This window comes from Neopsephotus bourkii, unplaced genomic scaffold (genome assembly GCF_033783945.1).
Source record: "Neopsephotus bourkii isolate Nb327-2 ecotype Australia unplaced genomic scaffold, CSIRO-AGI_Nbou_v1 NB_1622, whole genome shotgun sequence".
Taxonomy (NCBI): Eukaryota; Metazoa; Chordata; class Aves; order Psittaciformes; family Psittacidae; genus Neopsephotus; species Neopsephotus bourkii.
The window spans coordinates 137,507-157,355 of NW_026902097.1; the positions used below are offsets into that span (position 1 = coordinate 137,507).

Sequence of the window (19,849 nt, forward strand, 5' to 3'; positions counted from 1 at the left end):
ATAAAAGGAAAAGAGTTCCAGGAAAGTCACAGGCTTCTTTGTAACTCACATCACAAATTAAACGTGAAATTATGCTTAGATTTAGAGAAAATAATTGAAATGTTTAGCTAACATTAGACCAAAGAGGCCTACAAAAATTATTCCTACTCCAGATACCTTGGGTAGTTAATTAAGACTGTAAAAGTGGTGACTTGAATAAAGGCAATGTCAGTTAATGTAATTATAGGAGAATGACACAGATCCATTATCTTGCACTGTCCCCAGGAGCACATCTGCAGGCAGCAGATGCTGGGCACAGCAGAGGTTGATGCTGGATATCTGAGCACATCTCCAGGCACGTCTCCACAAACTGCACATCTATTGTGAGTTAAAACATCATCAAACACCAAAATCACTGCAAAACATGCCTCTGGGCTATCAGACAGGTAATGAAAAGGCTGTAGAGCTCCAGCTCACAATTAAAAACCCTCCTGAAGACCTTTAAGAAGAAAAGCAACACTGCATTTTATTTTTTAAGGCATGGCATTTCCAGGAGTACTTTTATTTTTTCAAATGCAGGGGAAGAGAAGTTTCTTTTTTGTCTTAAATACAGGACACTGTGTACAGCATTTCTGATAGCAGGTCACGGTGGTTTGCTCTCAATGGCGGAAGATCTTCCCTTGGCTTAGAGAAAAAGAAACCACGTAATTTAACAGTCTAAAGAGAACCTGCTTGTGCTATTGCAGCTGATTAAGAACATGTGCACACACTACTGCGCTCTGTCAACCAAGAAACAGAGATACAACATAAAATACATACTGCATTTTAAAAGTTACCTGATATTCACAGCATCGTTATTTTGGCCTAGAGTTCTTCACTGACTGAAGGAGCCAGGGAGGGGGAAAAAGTTAAGAAGCATGTTTAACACAACAGTATATATGGCTCTAAAAGACTTTATAAAAAGGGGAAAAAAACAAAACAAAAAAAAAGCCCAAAACATTCATGTCACTCATCCTTGTGTTGGAGCTGTGCATTTTGTGTGTCAGTACCAAATCTAGCACCATATCCTGCACAATAGGAATGTTTGTTGCATGGCACACACAAACGAGCTGCATACAAAAGGTTTTACCATAAAAATGAAGATATTTATTCAAGAAGTACAAATTTGATGGTACCAGCCATCTTTGAAAGCCATTACCATGAGGCAGAGAGGACACAAACCAAAGTCTCTTGCTCAGAGCATGTGAAAGTGTATTACAAGTTGCCGGCTAAGAGTCATTTCAATCATTGCTCCAAAGCCACCTCCACTTTTTCAACATTCCCTGGACTTGAGAGGCACAGATAGGGTTTCTAATAAGAGACCAGTTAGTTGTTTTAATAAGCCATCAGCTAAAATTTATGTGGTTTTAAATTTCCTTAGACTGTCTCCAGCCATTCACTGGATTCAAATTTCCTAGAGGAAAAATGGGACTTGGGAACAAGCAGGTACAGAATTTTTGGAGCTCGAGATAAACTAAACAGTTTTAAGGCAGGAGTCAGGATTTTAAGCTCTCTATTTGCCCCATGGCTCTGATCAAATGGTCTTTGTCTGTAAATACACAAATACAGAGTTAAGAGCATAAATACCCAACAAGCTGTCCTGCTTGGAGGGCATGAACATCTGTTTTCATGGAGAGTCCAGTGGACACGTTTCTTAGAAGTCTCCAAGTCCATATAAGAAGCCCGCTGGTTAAAACATCTCATTTTCCAACTAGTTGACTTTTGTAGGCTCAGTGGCATGGACCTCCCCTGGAAGGAGAGCTGTAGCTCTATCTCCTATGAACAAGAGCAACACCCCATGGCTACAAGAGTATCTAAGCGGATGAAATACAGAAGAGGAGAGCCATTTGAAGAACAGCTCAATCAAAAACACTTGATGAAAGGTAAAGTCTTAAAGCAGGCAGACTTGTATATACAGTCATTAACCAACAGAAGTGTTTGTAGCTGTGGATGTAATAGCACGACATTCATCTTCTTTGGGAGAAGACAGACGCACGGTTGCTGGGAAGTATAACTCCAAGGCTTCCTAGATCAGTTCACTTGCAAGGCAGACCACCAACATCTTCAGTGGGTTTAAAGCACATTTCTTCTCAGGGAGTTCATCCCCCCCATCCAAAGCAAGTCTGCTCAAACACCTTTCTCCAACAGCTCTACATCCTGCTCCAGGAGAGCACAAGCTGTCCAAGAGCTGGCAGTCATCATCCAGGAGGGAGCCAGAATTACAGGGGAACTGGCGAAGGGCAAAGGAGAAGCAGCCCCTTTAACAGAGACTACTGACAATACAACAGAACAGGAGTGAGCAGCGCAGTGAAAAAGCCAACAGATTTTTTTAATGTAAACATTCTCTGCATAAGGTGCAGGGTCTTGGATGTCTGTACAGTGACATAGAAAAGAGTTTGTAAAGTAGACGTCAAGAGTCAGAAATGTAGCTACCACTTTTGCTTCTGAAGAAGATAGAAATGGAGAAACGTACAGCATTCAGTCTGTCAACACTTAACACAGCAAAAATGCTTTCAAAAATCCATGGCTAAAAGCATCCCACCATTGTAACAAACAGTCTTTTTTTAATAGTTTTTAAAAGGTTTTTACATTATTTACTAACAATAGATATATATGCAGAAGCATGTCATACTACAGCAATATCTTATCAATCAGCCATCTGCTTTACCAAAGGTTATGGACATTGCCATGTGTTGCCTTGCTGCTCCAATGAATCCCCATTCTCCCCTCCCCAAAGCCACTTAGGAACTTTATGTGGAAGGCAAAGAGGAGCTGGGTTTTGTTTGGCTCCTCCTGGGGAAATGTTTGTTGTGGCTGTTGTTACTACTTTTAGCATTGGGGTGTCTATTCGAAAACTCAACTTACTACACTGGTGACTCACATCATTTAGTTTTCAGAAACACTTTCCAGATGCAGAGAAGAAAAGGCTTTCAGAAAACTAAACCAGTTCTTGCTGCACAGCTATTTCAAGCTGTGTTTTCTGCACCAATAAATTGAGGGGCACAAAGAGCCAAGGTGAAACTTTTGGGAGCTGGATGCTCTGAAGGAGCAGCTGTCACTTCATTGTGGAAGATGAGTGTGAACATCCTTCTGCAGTGCACCAAGCAATGGATCTACAGCATCTGGGGCTTTCTTGGAGCTCTGTCACCCCAGGAGACTACATGTTTTTGTGTCTCTCTGCCCTTCAAGCTGTTGAGGAGTGGGGACTTTCACTGTGTTATTACTTCTGGGTCAGGCAGATGCAGCAATAAGGAGTATAAAAATCTGAATCACGTCAAACAGACGTGATTACTGTCACTAACATGGTAAAAAAAGTTATCTACTGGCAACAGTTCATAGCCAGAGCTAATCAGGAATGACACAAAGGGCTGATGGGCCTAATAAAAAGTCCTATTACTCCTCACTTGTCTGTGCTTGGCATTGCAGTTCATGGCTGTGTGTTAAAAAACCTGTTGTGTTGCTTCAGCTATGCCCAAGACACCCCATGGTGCTGGCAGCACACCAACTGGCAGGCCGAGAGGCAGCCCTGGCCATGCTGCCAGCAGCACTGAGCCCAAGCTCAACACACTCTCCCTGCAAAAGAAAGATGGCCACACCAGAATGCTTCTACCCATCCTTGCTGTGAGCAGCACCCACCATGCAGACTGGCACCAATCCTCACCAGGGCTGTCAGCTCAGCAGCAGTTTAACACTTGGTCAGTCTCACTCCAGCCAAGCCTACTCCACTGGTCCATTAAATGAGTCTCCTCTTCCTCCTTCCCTCCCTTCTCTAGGGCATGTGGGGAGCCCCACTGTGCCCCAGGAACCCACTTGAGTCCCACGGGAGCCCCAGCCCAATCCCCTGCAGTGGTGTTTATAGCCAAGACCATCTTGCAGGACAAAGACAATTCATTTCAGAAATGGAAATCACTCTTCTCTCAAGGGAAATTGCAACCTCTAGTTACACACATGGGATATGTTACTCAACATGCTGTATGCCTGTATGCCTTCATTACCAGTATTAAGTTACCTGTTTTGAAACTTAAGAAATCTTTCCTAAACCAAATCCTGTAAAATTTGTTTCCTGTCTCCAGCAGGGTCCGTGCTCACCTGTCATTTTGTACAGAAGAGGATGAAAGGTCTTTCAATTATGAAAGTATTTTATCACTGAATTTTTCCAGTTATACATATGTGCTTAAGGGACAGGAGGGGGAAAGGAGGGGCTGTTAGAGAAAAGAGTATTTTAATGAACCAATTCTCTTTCTACTCAAAGCCCACTCACAATTTGGCCTTCAGCTCACCTTGCTGCCCAACATAAAAGCAATTAATATAAAACATAGTCATCTGTAATGGCATAATAAAACTGAACCTTTTCCAACTCAGAGTGGGGAGAGGGAAAGGAGGAGCTCTCCCTGACCCTACACACTGTAATCTCAAAGCCAGTGCAATTATCTGAATGAAAATAGAAAAAGAGAAAAATAATCATCAAATTGTATCCTTAAGAAAAGAAAGAAAAAAGGAAAATAGTTGTATGCACTGTAGTGTTCACAGTTACAGAGCTGTTACCCTGGTTTGCTCCTCCTTTATCACAATCTCCCCCTTCCATAAGGGCTTCCAGGGAAAGGACATCATAAAGACCATTAACACAGAGATGTAATTTATGCCTCATGGACAAGCAGTGTCTTTCTGGCATGAAACCATCCTTTGCCAGCAAAAATCCAAGAGAGCTTTGAGCTATTTATAGACCAAGTACTTTTTTCCCTTGTGGAATGCAAAAGATCTTGGTGGCAAAAATACAGTATAGGAAATCAGATTTGTCTTAAAAGAAACCTTCTACAATAAAAACCTTTTGTTACAGATTAGCATTTATCAGCTTTGAGTTAATCTTTTAGAAGAAAAGAAGAAAACCAAGTCACTTTGTTGTTTACAAGAACAGGGAACTAATTTTCTTTTATACAGCTCTGCCACTGCACTTCAGTTAACCTGTACCAAAGTGGGTCTAAAGGAGCTGTCAGAAAACCATAGGCTTAGTACAACACAGGGAGCAACAAGAAAGCTCTATTTATTTGGAGTAGGGTTGGAGATGAGTATCACATGTGGATCTGTTTTCCAACCATCAATGTAAATTCTGTGCCTGCTTCCAACTGCTAGGAAAGCCTCATGATATTGTACAACTGACCACTGATCAATTTTGGCTCTCTCCTGATGCTCATGGAGCAAGAACTCCCTTTGAGTCCCAGAAACTGAGTTGTAGGGAATTAATGAAGAAGCAAAAGTAACTAGTTTAAAATTGTCCCTGCAACCCACCAGTTTCTCTAGTAGATGAGAAAGAGCTGGGACAACTGTAGCTTCAGACCATTGATTCAGAGAGGGAAGACAGAAACCCACAAAAACAAGCTATTCGCACCTGAATAGCATATTTGACTTTGGAAGAAGTTATTTCAAATCTGGTTGAAAAAAAACCCAAAACCCAAGAAAACTAGAAATTGTGTTCAAAAGGCTTGATCTCAACCAAAGGCATTACCAGACAGGGGTGCAGAGCAGCCAAAGGAACACAGAGAGCATCTTGGAAGGAATAAGCAGTTGGATCTCTCACCCCCAAATATGCTCTGATTCAGATTTTTGAGAGTACAAAAGAATTTGTGATTTACTGAGAGAGCTCCTGTTACATTCTGAAGGGAAAGCACTGGCTGTGAAACCCCACTGTTATGCTCAGGGCTGTGGGTGCATGCTGGTGAGGATACCTCCAGTGGTCCTGGTTAGAGTCCCCAAGGCTAGAAGACTGCTGCTGCAAAAGACATTCACACAAAAAGCTGAAAAACACCTGCTGTCATGTCCTCCTCACCATCTTCTAGGCTTTGTGACCTCTAGGAACTGAGCAGGGGAAGCTGCAATCCATTGCATCTGGGTGTAACTGCACTTTAACCTGAACCTACCACAATGCCATTTGACAAAGGTGATGCACCTAACACTTAAGCACAGACCAGCACATCATTCCCCTCAGCTAGCCTGTTCACAGCTTGTTTTAATGATCCAAGTGATATACAGGAATTCAACAGGCACATGCTCAGGTGCCCGTGAGCCTGTAAGCTTCAGGCTAAGTCAGTCTGGTAGCAAGTAAGCTTACAGTACAGTACAGTACAAGAGAGTATACATTGACTAAGTTATTGCCTAAGGCTCCGGTGGGCTGTCTTCCCAGCTCAGGAGCCCGCAATGGCACAGGACTGCGTTGCCACCTTGGAATGTACAATTGCTTGGTCTGAGCATCACCAGGAACTTGAGCCCCCAGGCCAGCTCCACTGCCCAGGGCTGGCTGTGCCTTGGCAGAGCCTGGGTAAAGCCCAGGAGCTAGGTCAAACCAGAAAGGATCCCTGATAACAGGCAGCACAGGACCTACCCAGAGCAGCTGAGATTCTTGCATGAACTGTACGTGGTGCTGATACAAAATGTTATCAACTGATGAAGGTTTTGTTTTGATTTTTAAATAGAAGTGCTCTCTGTTGCTCTGGTTCCATGGATCAGGACACCACCTACAGTTTGAAGAATCGCTACGTATTTGTATTGTTTAAGTGAACAACAATCTCCTCTCTCCCTCTTTGTACCTCCTCTCTCTTCCCTTCCCGCTCTTTCCTTTGCCCTTGCCCTGTGCTGCTTGCTGTTGTGTTAAATATGAAATCAGGCAAACCCTGAAGGCCAGTTTACATTTTCATGTTTTGTTTTTGCAGCTCTCCATCACAGATGGAATTTTTGCTGGTCATTTCTTGGAACTAAGCCATTAGCAGGACAAACCAAAAGAAGAGGGGGCAGTGAAAACAAACCCCATGACAGAGATGGAGGCTAGAAGAATCAATAAACAAGAAACAGAAATCAGTTTTCCACCGGGGTGGGATTTGCTAAGGGCTGGCTCACGATGACTTGCACCACGTAGTCCTTTGGGATTTTCAGCTCCTCCAGTTTCATTTTGTCTGCCAGTGGCCTGCCTGAGAAGAACCAGCGCTGGCTTCCGGGCTCCACTCCCTCCACTGCATGCAGCCGCCTCTTCATGTGGTACACCGTGTCCATGCTGCGGACCATGAGTTTGAGGTCTTTGCCTGTGGACAGGCGCAAACGGAGCTGGCATTCGTGTCCTGAATTGGGTGGGGGATCAGGAATATCCAGAGTCTCCAGATCACCCTTCTCCTCTATCATGTTGATAGGTGGGGCGAGGCAGTAGACGGGAAGCTGGTACCGGTTGCCCAGTTCATCGTAACACTCTGTAAGAGCACCTTTAGGAGATAAGAGGGGGGAAAACAATGAGTATGAATGCATTTCACATTTAACACTGGAGTGGTCATGCTTGGAAGCATCTGCCCTACGGCTAAACCACCCAAGTGAAGAGGTCTGAATTCAGGCTTTAAAGGACTGATACAAAAATCTTTTCATTAAAAATTGCTTCACCTCGTTTCCTTATGGAAACTTGGGGTTGAGTTAAAAGCACTTCCCCGATAAACCAGGATAAACTTCAAAAGCAGCAGGAAGAGATGAGAGAAGATGATGTTCTCCCCATGTGACCTTTAAAAGAGGAATATTTCTCTGGGAGCACAGCCCAAGGTTCAAGGCACACATGTACCCATAAAATGCTACTTGGATGAATTACATGATCCCAAACCCAAGCTCTGAATAGCCAAAATGGCAAATACCAAAGGCAAGAGACCACTGTGAATGAAAGGTTTTGTAACTTCGCAAGCATTCAAAACTTGCTGAAACGGTTTCATATAGGACCCATGTTTTAGTGAGCACTGCCAGAGCAAACATGACCACCCAAGTCAGACAACTCTGTGGCTCAGTTTGGAGCACGGTGTTACCACCACAGCAACAACACCCAGCTGTACTTTATAGTTGCACACCATCTGTAACTCCCATATTCAAAGCCCTGAAGTTTCAAAAGTGATTTGTATTTCTGCAGACTCCTAAGAACTTCCTTGGGATAATCTGGGTGTTCATGTTAGAAACAACTGGCCAGCTGTGTGCTGCCTTCACACAGCATTCCTTCTTACTGAAAGAGTACAACATACACGAACAGCTCAAGAATTATAGCACTTACTGAAGTAACAAATGCAAGATGACTTTTTCCCAGTATGAGGCACACTTTATAAAGATATTTTAACCCAGACAGATAGATATGCCCTGCAAAAACAGCAGCATATTTTTCATGTTTTAAGAGTTACAGAAGGCTGAAAGCAGAGCCCTGCTGCAGACAGCACAGCTCACCTCTTGCAGGAAGACAGGAAATTGAGATGCTGTGAAAGATGCATCCTAAATCACAGCAGAAATCTCTTCTCACTGTGGTTAACCCCCTCCAGATATTCAACCCTTCAAGCAAACGCTTTTCCCCTGTTTTGAATTTACCTGCTAGCACAAGCTTCCACATTTTTGCCCCTAGAGGGGGCACATTCCCTTGCAAGATCACCCATCCTTTTGCAGGCAGAAATGTTTGAAGAGGAGCCAAGTCCTTCAGCTACAGAATAAGTAAAAAACTCTTTTGACTCGGCAGTTCTGCACACAACTGCTCCTTGTTAAAAACTAAGGGCGGTTCTTTGAGTTGGAGGTTTTTCATGCTGTCAGGGAGCCGTCTTAAACTTGCCTGTTTGATCAGCACAATTACTGCAATATAAAATTCTAACTCAGGGAGTACTGTTGTCACTCTGCCCACTGTGACAGCAGCATCTTGTGCTGCATCTTTCCTTTAGACAGAAGCACCCCCTTTTTAAGGATAATCTGTGTGGATGAAAACACACAGAGGAAATCTCTGGCTAGAAGATCAATGTTCTCGGTGCAGCTGCTTTTGGAGCTTTTCTGTTTGCAGAGGTAGCACCAAGGCAGCTGAGCCCTGAGATTTAGTGAGAAAACAAGAAATCCAGGAAAAAAAAACAGTTATACCACTCACTGCAGTCCTGTTTCATTTATGAATTTTAGAGCAAATCAGCTTTTATCAAAACCGTATTGGATCTATCTATACCTTCCATGGTGCTTTGTGTTATACAGACTAAAGCCCGGAGTTCCCATACTTCAGTTTTACCTTACAATGTTAGTTTCATTCTGTACGCCTGATCTATTTAGTAAATGTCACAGTACTAAATTCTGGATCACATTCATAGAAACAAATAGATGCTGTCTGCTGATAAAGAAACATCCAAACTTCAACAGCCTTTACATTTAGCCAAACCAACTGAACATGTATCTTTCTTCAAAAGCCACTATCTTAAAAGAATGCTCCTACTTTAGAATAGGGTTATCAAAGAGTTAATTTTAGATACTGTGGGGTAAGTTTGCTAAGGAATTTCTTCATCATTTACATCCTTGCCCAGCTGAACTAACATCAAGGTCAAAGCATATGCTATAAACACTGGATTGCTTAATCATAATCAGATAAGCAATATTAAAAAAATCCTCTGAAACAGCAGCTAACTTGGAGGTCTGTCTTAAAAAAACAAAAAGAAGAACCATTTGCCAGTAAGAACAGCACAGTCCCAGCCCAGGCTGAGGAACAGCTTATAACAAACTGTTAACGTAACAACATGTTACCGTAAGCCTCACCAGTAATCCTATTCTTCCACTCATACTGGTAAAAACACTCTGAAGACTCTCAAGTCCTTTTGCCTACCATTCAATGGCTTTCAGGACTGGATATACTGATCAAAGCATAGGAGACTACTATTTGTGAGCAGAAGAGACTTTACAATGCACCATTTCCTTACCGGCACCCTGCCCCTGTTGAAGGCCAAGCTGGAGCCCCAAGGAGGAGGCGAGATGTTGAGCTTCGCCTCCTGAGAGATATGGAGCTGTGCACAGACAGCGTAGTCCTCTTCAGCCAGCTTAATTCCCACTGGGCTTTCTGAGGCTTCAGTTAAGTGATCTCTGGAGAGGGTCAGGCTCTGCTACAACCTTCAAGATGTTGTAAACCACAATAAACCTAAGAGCAGAATGTGAAGGGTTGTATCATGTCGGTTCTAGTTCAAAAGCAAAATGATGGCTGTATGCGTTCACCAGAAGGCATGGTGAGCATGGAGCTATTTTAAGTGATGAGGCAAACACAAGTTATCAGAAAGGAAGAGAGGAAAGTGGCTGAATTACCCATAGTCACCACAGCAAGGCCTATCTCACCAGCCAGATGGCAGCTCTTCACCAAGGCATTCACTGCAGCATCCTTTACAGAGCACAAAGCACGCAGGAAATTAAACATCCGAACTACAAAACCCTTTGTAATTTTGCTTCTATAATTGAAAACCATGTTTCTGATCCTTCCTGTGAGATACATCAGCTTGGGTCACACAAGTTATTTAACAGGAAGGGCACTAAAAGAATGTCAAGCTTTTATGAGAAAACAGAAAAAGAGAAAGATTATTATTTTTTTTTTTAGGTTTCCCGTTACTTAGGCAACCAGGGTCCTCACCAGCCAGTTACAGCATAGGAAAGATGCAGCCTCCCTTAAACCAGAGGAGGAAAAAGCAATGCAAACAGAGGTTTGGCAGCTCAGGCAGGCTAGAAAGAAACCACGTAAAAGGGGCAGATTTCAAGAACAAAGCAGCAGAGGATGGGTGGCTGGCATGCAGGTCTAGGTGGAGGATTCTGTACTGGACGTGAAAAATCAAGATGTTATAAAAAGAGCTGACAATTATACTGAGGAGAGACAAATTAAGCTTATCAATAGTTCAATATATTCTCTGTATATTTAAATACTCCTCTAGATGTTAACATGACTTTAATAAACTTGGATAAGGAACATCCTGGTAGCATCATAAGAACTGCCTTTAAGGAGAGCCAATGACACAACCAACCAACCCACCAACCCCAAACCCTAATCCTCTCCAACCTTCTAGCATTCAGAATTAAGGTGACAGGCAAGGTGCTTCGAGGATCTCACTAACCATTTTCAGGATAATTCACATTATCCTGAACATTTCCCAGTTAAAGACTTACACTTTCAACCAAACTTGAGTCATTCGGTACAAGCGACTGCAACGCAGTTATGCAGTTAACTTTATAGGCTTAAAACAAGTCAAACAGAAGATACAATGGTAGAATCACAGCAGATGGGATTATTTTAATATTTCAAAAGTAGTATCATCTTGGAGACTGAGGAATTATGGAAAGAGCTGCAAGGCAGAGCTTCTCGTTGGTTGTTATCCAGGTAGAAAAGAGCTTGAGAGTTTCAGGCAGAAAAATAAGCAGATGTGATCATGAAGCATTTGGAATTGGAACATTTTGAAACGAATTGCCTTGCAGGCCATAAAAAGTCTGTTTTACTTAGATGATGAGGATGGTGATCTTTCTCTGGATTGGTAAAGGCAAACACTAAAAAACCGACTGGTTGAGATACTGCTTCTGCTGCTAAGCAGTTCAGAGTTTGGACTAGCAATTTAAATGACATGAAGGTAAACTTGCAAAAGTTACTGCAACCAGGCATGTATGACCACACTCATCTAAAAATGTAAAGAGTTTTAATGCATTCTAATGACATCTTGAAATTTCTTTAAAGCTGCATACCACTCTCTCTTTAGAAAAAGCAGCAAATTTATTGTTTCTGCCTTCTGTTTCTTTAAGATTTTGGACAGTTTTGAGGAGGATTACTCAGAAACACGCAAACCCTAAGAACTGAGCAGATTCCATCTCTTCTTCCATTCCCTCAGACAGACTTGCTGCAGGAAGAGAAATTAAGATGACACAAAACAAAATCTAGCACTGCAGTGAGACTAGCTAATTTAAGGCATTTAAGTGTCTGTATGTAACACACTTGCCCAAGGAACAGCTGGTTCATTTGTTTTTTTACTGAAAAGCTTCATTTTAAACCCAAGTTGAACCTGGATTGCTGAACAGATTGGCAGTAGTAGAGCTTTCACCTCTACATCGGTGGTTTGAATTCAATATAGGTCTCTAATGCCTGAAACTCATTATCAACATCAGAAAACAAGTGGGTCTTCTTCTGGGCCCTACAGTACAGCAATTCCTAGAGAGCAATGACTGAGGCAGAAAAGCTGAACTATCTCTTAATCTTTATTAGTCACCAATTCTCAGTCACAGCTGGGAAACACAGGATCTTAGAAGAAAAAAGAGATGTGTACTGACGTCAATGGCTTGCGAGAGTGGTGAAGGATGACTGCTCACTACATGAAGAGGATCAAGAGAAACAAGTGAAAACATGCAGTCGTTTGTTCCAGCTCACCTACAACCATCACAAACTGGGAGGAGTTAACAGGGAAATAAAAAAGGTCTTCCACATTAAACCCCGTGTAACTTAATAATGACTGGAACAGCTTAATGCTGCAGTTAACAGCTGTAGCTCTCTCTCCCGTTTTCTGGAGGGCATCGTGTGGGAGTACTCGTGCAAGCCTGTGCCTTGCACCACGTACGGAGCACAATAAAGCAGCTACAATCATTAATGGCGTGGATGAAGCACTAGATAATAAGCCACACATATAATCCCCCTCCTATGCTTCTTCCACACTAAACCTCCACAAGCTATGCAAGTTTAAACTACCATAAAGCTGCTGCACAAAGCCTTTATAAAGGCAAATGCTTGTCTCCTAAGCCACAGCACAACTGCTTACACAACACAGCTCTGCTCTCATCTTCAGCCTCCCTTTGTTATAAAGGACTTACTCCAGCTCTTTAAAGAATGGGTTTTGTAGATAATGGGTGTTAAGCATTTCATAATTCTCATTTCAAATTCACTGAAAAACAGCTCTTCCATTACGGAAACATTATTGGTCTGGCTCAATTCCACAAAGGAGAACTCCCAGAGCCAGCGGGAGATCCCAAAGCTCCAGGAGCTGCTTGATGAGCGGGGACCAGCTCACTCCTGCTTGCAGCAACTGACACAAGAGAAACAGGAATTGTTCTTGGCACATGACAGCAAGAGAATGGAGGAGAAAAGATACCCTGCCTCTGTAATCCTCACCATGCTCTTTGGCAGAACTACCTTGTAACTGGTTCACTGAATCAGCCATTGCACTGCTCACGCTCATATCCATGCTTGGATGTTCTTTAGAGAACCCGGCTCACCCGGACTCCAAGATCACTGATAAAATAACACACATTCAGCTGCCTGAAAAGGCTCTGCAAGGCAATAACCTGAGACATGCTTTCAGGAGAGCGCTGAACTACAGAGATTCTTGTGGTCCCTTCCAACCTGCATGAACCTAACTAGCTGCTTTTGCTGCAATCCTGTTTTAGAAAGGAAATCACAGTTGTAGTATCCACCCAAAGATCCCCCATGTGTATCTAAGTCATCCTGCTTCTGACGAAGCACACCTCACCCTAGTGCTGGGTAGGTTTGTGAACCAAGCTGGCAATCTTCATGAGTAAACCATTCTTAAACCAGTTTTGCAACTCATGCCTGCACACTAGCACAGGGAGGAAATCCCAAACCACTACCACTGAATCAGCAGTGCCTGGCACCTACAGCAACCAGAGGTTTGCTGCTCTGCAGAGAGCAAAGCTTGCCCTCTAAGATGGAATTGTCTGAGCTCACATGCCAAAGAGACCCAGATGCATCTGAACAGCAAAGCAAGACAAGGGGTTTGAGCAGCTCCTTCTGCACTAATCCACTGGCTAAGAGGGATGTGCTGTCATTGCCCAGTCTGCCATATGTCTTGTTCGTGCAGTTGTCTGCAACCACTGCTGTTCGTCAGAAACCTTTTGGTTTGGGTTGGATTTTGGGGAGGAGGGGAAGAGAAGGAGAAAGGGGTGTTTATTCTGGGAAGAGGCAGAAATGCAAGATGCATCACTGGGCACAGGGATCTGCTCCCTTTATCATAGGGAAGCATCAGCATTAGTTAATTCATTAGCAGTAATTAACTAGGCTGAAGGTGAAAAATAATTAACAGTCTTCAGAAAGACATGAATTTCTGCACTAAATAAGCAAGCTACTTCACTTCAACTTTTAGCCACAGTTAGCATGTATTCATCCCTTATTGTCCCTGCTGTGCTAGAGTGGGGAGAGCAGGGCAGGGAGAGGAGAGGGAATAGCTGTCATGGGAGGAGGGACAGCTGGAAAGAGAACGATCTGTGAAGGAGAATGCTTGTGGGAAAGGGGGCTCAGGGCCCTGAACCAACTCCCTCAAAATTCCTATTAAAAATCCTCACTGATGCCAACAGCAGCAGTGACAATCCTGTCAAAAGAACTGGGATCTGCAGCCCCACCATGCTCGCCTGCCAGAGAAAGAGGGGAAGCCAGAGAAAGAGAGGAAGCAGGAGAAGATAGGAAGTACACCAAAACCCTCAACATTTGAGTAACTTGCTTGCAGAATAGACATAATTCTTCCTTAATACAGTTTTACTAGAGCACAAATACCTACAGGCTATGCAATTCAAGGGCTTTTCATCTGCTCTGGTTGTGGCAGACAATTAAGACACCCATCAGGCTGCTACACACCTCTAATCCACAACATGACTAAGGACTGCCAGTTACTGGACCAGGACTCTGAATAACAGCTACCAACTAAAATTAAGACAACAGTGAATTTTAACCATTACCATGGGTTCAGAGGCTGATTAACCAGCCACCAAGTCACCTTTACAACAGTAAACAGCCTCCCAATCTCTTTCCTTGCAGACTTCTGCCATGATATGAACTCTAGAGCAGACCGATTCATTGGCAAATTCTTCTTTACCCAAATAAGGTTTGATAAAGTCAATTACGTATTAATGCTTGGTAGTTGTCATGTTAGCTATACCATATGTACTGCCACTTCTATATTGCTCTGTAAAACTTGGATCTAACATTACAAGAAGGTAACAGCTTCCAAGAAACATTACATCAGGGTTCAAAGATGACAAGTTGTTTTACTAATGAAGTATTCATGTACTATTCTGCTTTGCATGTCATTAAAATAGATGCTTGTCTAGACAGGCTTCTCAAATAAAAATAAAAGATCTGGTTGGTAAAACAGTTTCTCTGGACTGCTTTTTCATTTACAAGTTTTTGCTTTCTTTGAAGATTCACAAAGCTTTCCCTCTGCTCACCTAAAACAGACTTGAAAAGTCTTCGGATGCATAAGCCATGAATGGTTGACCAGGATGTTGCAGAAAGGCCACCAGAAAACACAGCATACTGGTCCTTAAGGTACAAACGCTTTACTCTTTCACAAAACGGGAGAAGCTGACATTTGGACTGCAGAAGTTCTGTTAATCCTAAACTAGACCTCTGTATTTACAAAGACTCCATCATCCTATGAAAAGAAACATGCTTTGGGAACATTGTTTTCTGCCTGAAGAAAAAAAAAGTCTTAGGGCCTTTTACGTAATAACCATACGCAAAACAACTATTCAGTCCTACTTTCTTCATATGACAAACTACTTTGCTATTTCCAGTTACTTCTGGAAAAGAAGTAACTGCTTTGCTATTTGTATTTTACTTTAAGAGGATTTTCCTTTAGCTAAGATCAGCAGGACACTAGTGATCAACACTGTAGACCCCTACACCATCCAGCAAATACTCCAGAGCCTGCTGCACTGCTTTCCAAATAAGACAAAAGGCAAACATAACTTCACCTTTGCTTGAGACTAATCTCATTAAGCACAATCTGCTTGTCCTACCTTGAACCACATCTTCTAGCCACCTAAAGAAAAAGCATGTCCTTTTGCTTCTCAGGTGGACAAGGCACAGCCTGACCGTGCTAAGAAGCCCTGCCCTACACATGGGGAAGCTGCATGACCACTGCCAGTACTCTCAACCTTCAAACAATCCCCTGCCCACCACAATGCCCAGTCTGGGCAGCAAATTATTTGAGACTTAATATGATCTTGAAGTGGATGTGGATAGAAATTTGGCTTGAGACAGCACTTTGAGCAGGATGCATCCACGGGCAAGGAGCATGCGAGATACCTGACAAGGCTGAGCTCCTCATTTACCAAACTGAGGTACTTTGAAGGACACCAACTCCTTCAGAAGCACTAATTTTAGGGCAAAACACTCTGTCAATTACAGTACCAAGCAATACCACCTTTGAAGATCACCTTTTCACACAGAAGGCAGCATCTAGGGGGCCCTCATTGGCTTAGACTGAAATTTTCAATGAGGAATATTTTGAACACTTCATATTTCTTTTTCTCATTTTACTAGAAGACAGCAAGGGTAGATGAAGCAGATATCCAGCTTCAGTGGTGTAAATGGCCAATGACGGAGAAAATGCCCACTCCTGAGAAGTACTTAATAAACTAGACATCATGTCCTGACCACTATCAGATACCAGCAGAGTATTATTCATTCAAAACAGATGTGCTACTGCCTGAAAGACCTGCAACACACAGATCAACAAGCAGTCTGCAGCTTCTTACATGAAGAATTTTAAACATTCTCTTGTCATGAGTCCAGGTTTATTTTGTGCAGTTAATGGCCATCACGTAGAGTCAGTCTTGTGGGTTTTTTTGTAGTTGTTGTTCTTCCTTAAAGGAGTTAGCTGCACTTTCCTGGTCACACATTAATGGTTAAAAAACCAAAATGCAGGTCTGAAAACAGTGTTATACAGTCATCTTCACTGTACCCAAAAAGGCACACTGAAACCAAAGACAGGAAGCAGACAGGCATATGCTACCAGGGGAAGAGACTTGAGAAGAGTCCAAGCAATTATGTTGATGAAACTCCCCAAAATACCTTTCGAAAAACAAGAGCAGAAGTTAAAAATATTTAAGGAAAACAACTGTAGGATGTAGCCATAAGTGGGTTTTTATTTGAAGGGTTGATAGTTTCTAACCTGCACTTAGATAAACAAATATTTCAGCCAGCCACAACTACTTTACATCCCGGTGATTTGATTCAACGCTCCATTTGAAGAAAGCATGGAAATCCAGCATCCCTCAGAAAGGATGATGTGCATCTATTTTAACAATATTAATCACAGCAGAAATGACAGAAAGCATCACCTTAATTGTAGCTCTGGACTGAAGAGGCTTCTGAGAAAACAGACCCTGCTTCAAGGTTAGGAGAAAGCCGGTGAAGCACAACAGCATAATGTGTCCTTCACTAGCACCACCAATGCATTGCATTTAGGAAGGCAGAGAGAGCTTGTAATATTTATATGGAACACACATGAGCCAGCAGCTTTGGACTTACACGCATCCCAGTGCTGCAAGCACTAACGAAGGCTATAAGGTAAGTAAATTAAAGCAATTCCCAAATTTGAATGGGTCTCTTCATCTTTCATGGTAGCAATCTGCTTTAAAGTAGCACTAGGTGCTTTTTCCATTGTGAATACATATACTTACTCCTCTACGTTTGGGTACCGGCCCAAGCATGTTATCTTTAAGCAAATGGGAGGAAAGAGAAGGAGATCCCACATAACAATCTGGAATTTCCAAGAGAACAGAAAACAAAATCAAGATAACAGAAAAGGGTGCACCATTAGACTAAAAGCACCTCCAGCAGCAATATGCTAGCCCGATTCCAATGATTATCTCCAACTGCCTCATTGATTAGCTGTTGTCATTCCCCCTCATTCTCTGCTCACAGACCTCTATGCTCAGCTGTCCACCACATGCTACGCACAGTGGTTGCAATGTGGAAAGAACATGAATATTGGCTAAACATTAATCTGACTGTTATTTGCTTCCTTGAGAACATGAGGAACACCAACCCTATGGAGAAGCTCCTGGTAGGCGCTGCAGATGTAGCCTTCTTGCATGGAATTCTCCAATTAAAAAGGAATTTATTGGCATTTCTCTAATTTTCAGTCAGGGGATCTCTTGAACAGCTCACTTTTACAAGAAGCATTTCTCTAACGAAAAATACCATACAAAACATACGGCTTTATTTCAGCCACAAACTGCATGGTGACAACCTAGCAATATACAATACTACAAGCATCTCTTTCTCTCGCTTCTAATCACACCCCAGTGGAGCACAGTCCTCTTAGGACACAGGGGCTACATCCCAATGCTCTTCGGAAACCTGGAGGCACACCCAGCCCAACAAAAGGAAATTAATAATCCATTTAATGGTGCTGTTAAGGATTACTTCGATGAGGGATCCTCTGCAGTGCACTGCATTTCAAAATCAATGCTGGCTTACCCTTCTCTTTCTACAATGCATGCAAGCCACTGGTTGTAGAAGTAAAGGCCCTTCATAAATGGTTCCCTTCCACTACTTCTGAGTCTGTGGACACAGAGATGTTTTCTGAGCAGCACAACCATACTAGTAGTTGCCCAGTTCCCAGCTCCTGCTTGCTCCTGCTGCTGCGATACCCATTGAGCTGTCCTGCTGTAGGTGCTCACAGCTATACAACTGGACAGGGGAACTGATAAATGTCAAAAGCAGCTCAATGTTGTGGCAAAGGAGATTTTAAACCTAGAGATGTTCACTGACCCTGCTCAACATCCTGCAGCCCCATGAAGAGATGTGGAAAGGGAACAATGAGATTGTGTAAAGGGAAGCAAGCATCTTTTTCTGCTGCTTAAAGCACTCAGGGTCTACAGCCCTGTTCGGTATTAAGAAGCCAACTCCACTTTACCAAAATGAGAATACACATTCTGCTTTCCTCTGGGCTGTGCTTCATACCTGAAAGAAATGCTGAACACCCCACACACTTCACAGTCACCAGTTCTCAGTAATTCCCCTGTTAGGATGCACACTCTCCCCTCCAAATACTAAGAGCTCTACAGCGTGGCCTTGGCAAAGCAGGAGCCCCATCCTGTCATACAACGCTGCCTTCCTGCTCCCTTGCATCCCTCCTCTGACTCAAGCGAAAACAATCGAAGGAATTATATCAAATGAAAGAAGCCAGCAACAGCTGGCTTTGCTATTTAGGAAGACTTTTATACTGCTTCACACAAAAAGAAGGGTTTCTCTTCTTCAGTTTATTTTGTGCTTTTATAGGCATCTTCACAGTAACACTCAGCTTTCTATGGGGCCTTTTAGAGTAAAAACCGGAGCAAAGATAGGACAAAACAGAGCTGAAGAGGAAAAACAACTGCTTGTGAGACTCCATCAATGCAGGATGAGGTTATTCACATTAACTCCCTGCCTCTCTCCCTAGAAAGCTTTCAAAGGGGAAATGGGGAGAGTACTCAAGAGCATTCACAAATCAAATAAAATCCAAACCAAAGGTTTCTCCAAAGCTTTCAACTCCCAGCTCCAAAGCAGTTATTATGAACGAAGGTATTTCTACTGCACTATAGTTCGTAAATTAATGCTGCAAACTTGCCCTTTGTCAGTGTGACGGTAAACAAACCGATTGCTTTTAAACACCCAGGAACTGAAATAACGTGCTGTATTTTCAGCCAGGAAGAGCTGCTTTCTCACTCATATTTATAAATTGAGTATCTCCTCCTTGAAGTTCCAGTTTAAAAGAAAAATGCAGCTAAGGCTGCCAACTGTGCAAGTCATGTGGTGAGGCTTTAGAGGCTTGACAGCACTGTTAAACCAAATGACAACAGTGGTAAAAGAGAATGAGAAACAAGGCTTTAGAGAAGGTTTAAACATTTTGCAGTTTGTGTCTACAATCTGAATCCTCCATTTCTTTTCCAAAGGACAACAGAAATTGAAGCAATTGGTGTTATAATTGATTTTTGCCTTTTTAAATTGCACATGGATCAAAAGCAAAAACCAAACAATTGTCCCGCTTTTATAAGACAACTTGCTAGTACCTGGCCAGTCTTCAACTGTGACAACTATGGAGCAAAAGGACCTGTATAAGCACTTTGCTCATGCAGCAGGGCAGCACTGCATCTGCCCTTTCCCAGCACTTTGTGCTCAAGTGCCTCTCTGGAAAAAGGCATTTCTCAAGAGCAATAAGCCATCCCTCCAGGCATGGCAGCTCAATGGTGGACAGAGAAAATGCTGAGAACCAGAAGCAAGAGGTGGCAGAACAGGAGGAGA

At 42.7% G+C, this 19,849-nt stretch overlaps 1 protein-coding gene across 1 annotated transcript in view; it reads right to left on the minus strand.

Moving 5' to 3' along the window:
• Positions 1-1,102: 1,102 nt before the first annotated feature.
• The window catches only part of UBTD2 (ubiquitin domain containing 2), a 56,070-nt gene continuing 37,323 nt past the window's right edge, over positions 1,103-19,849 (minus strand). Inside the window, exon 3 of the mRNA XM_061372822.1 lies at positions 1,103-7,262. Coding sequence (XP_061228806.1) covers positions 6,865-7,262 — 398 coding nt within the window. The 3' untranslated portion in view covers positions 1,103-6,864. The remainder of the gene's footprint in view (positions 7,263-19,849) is intronic.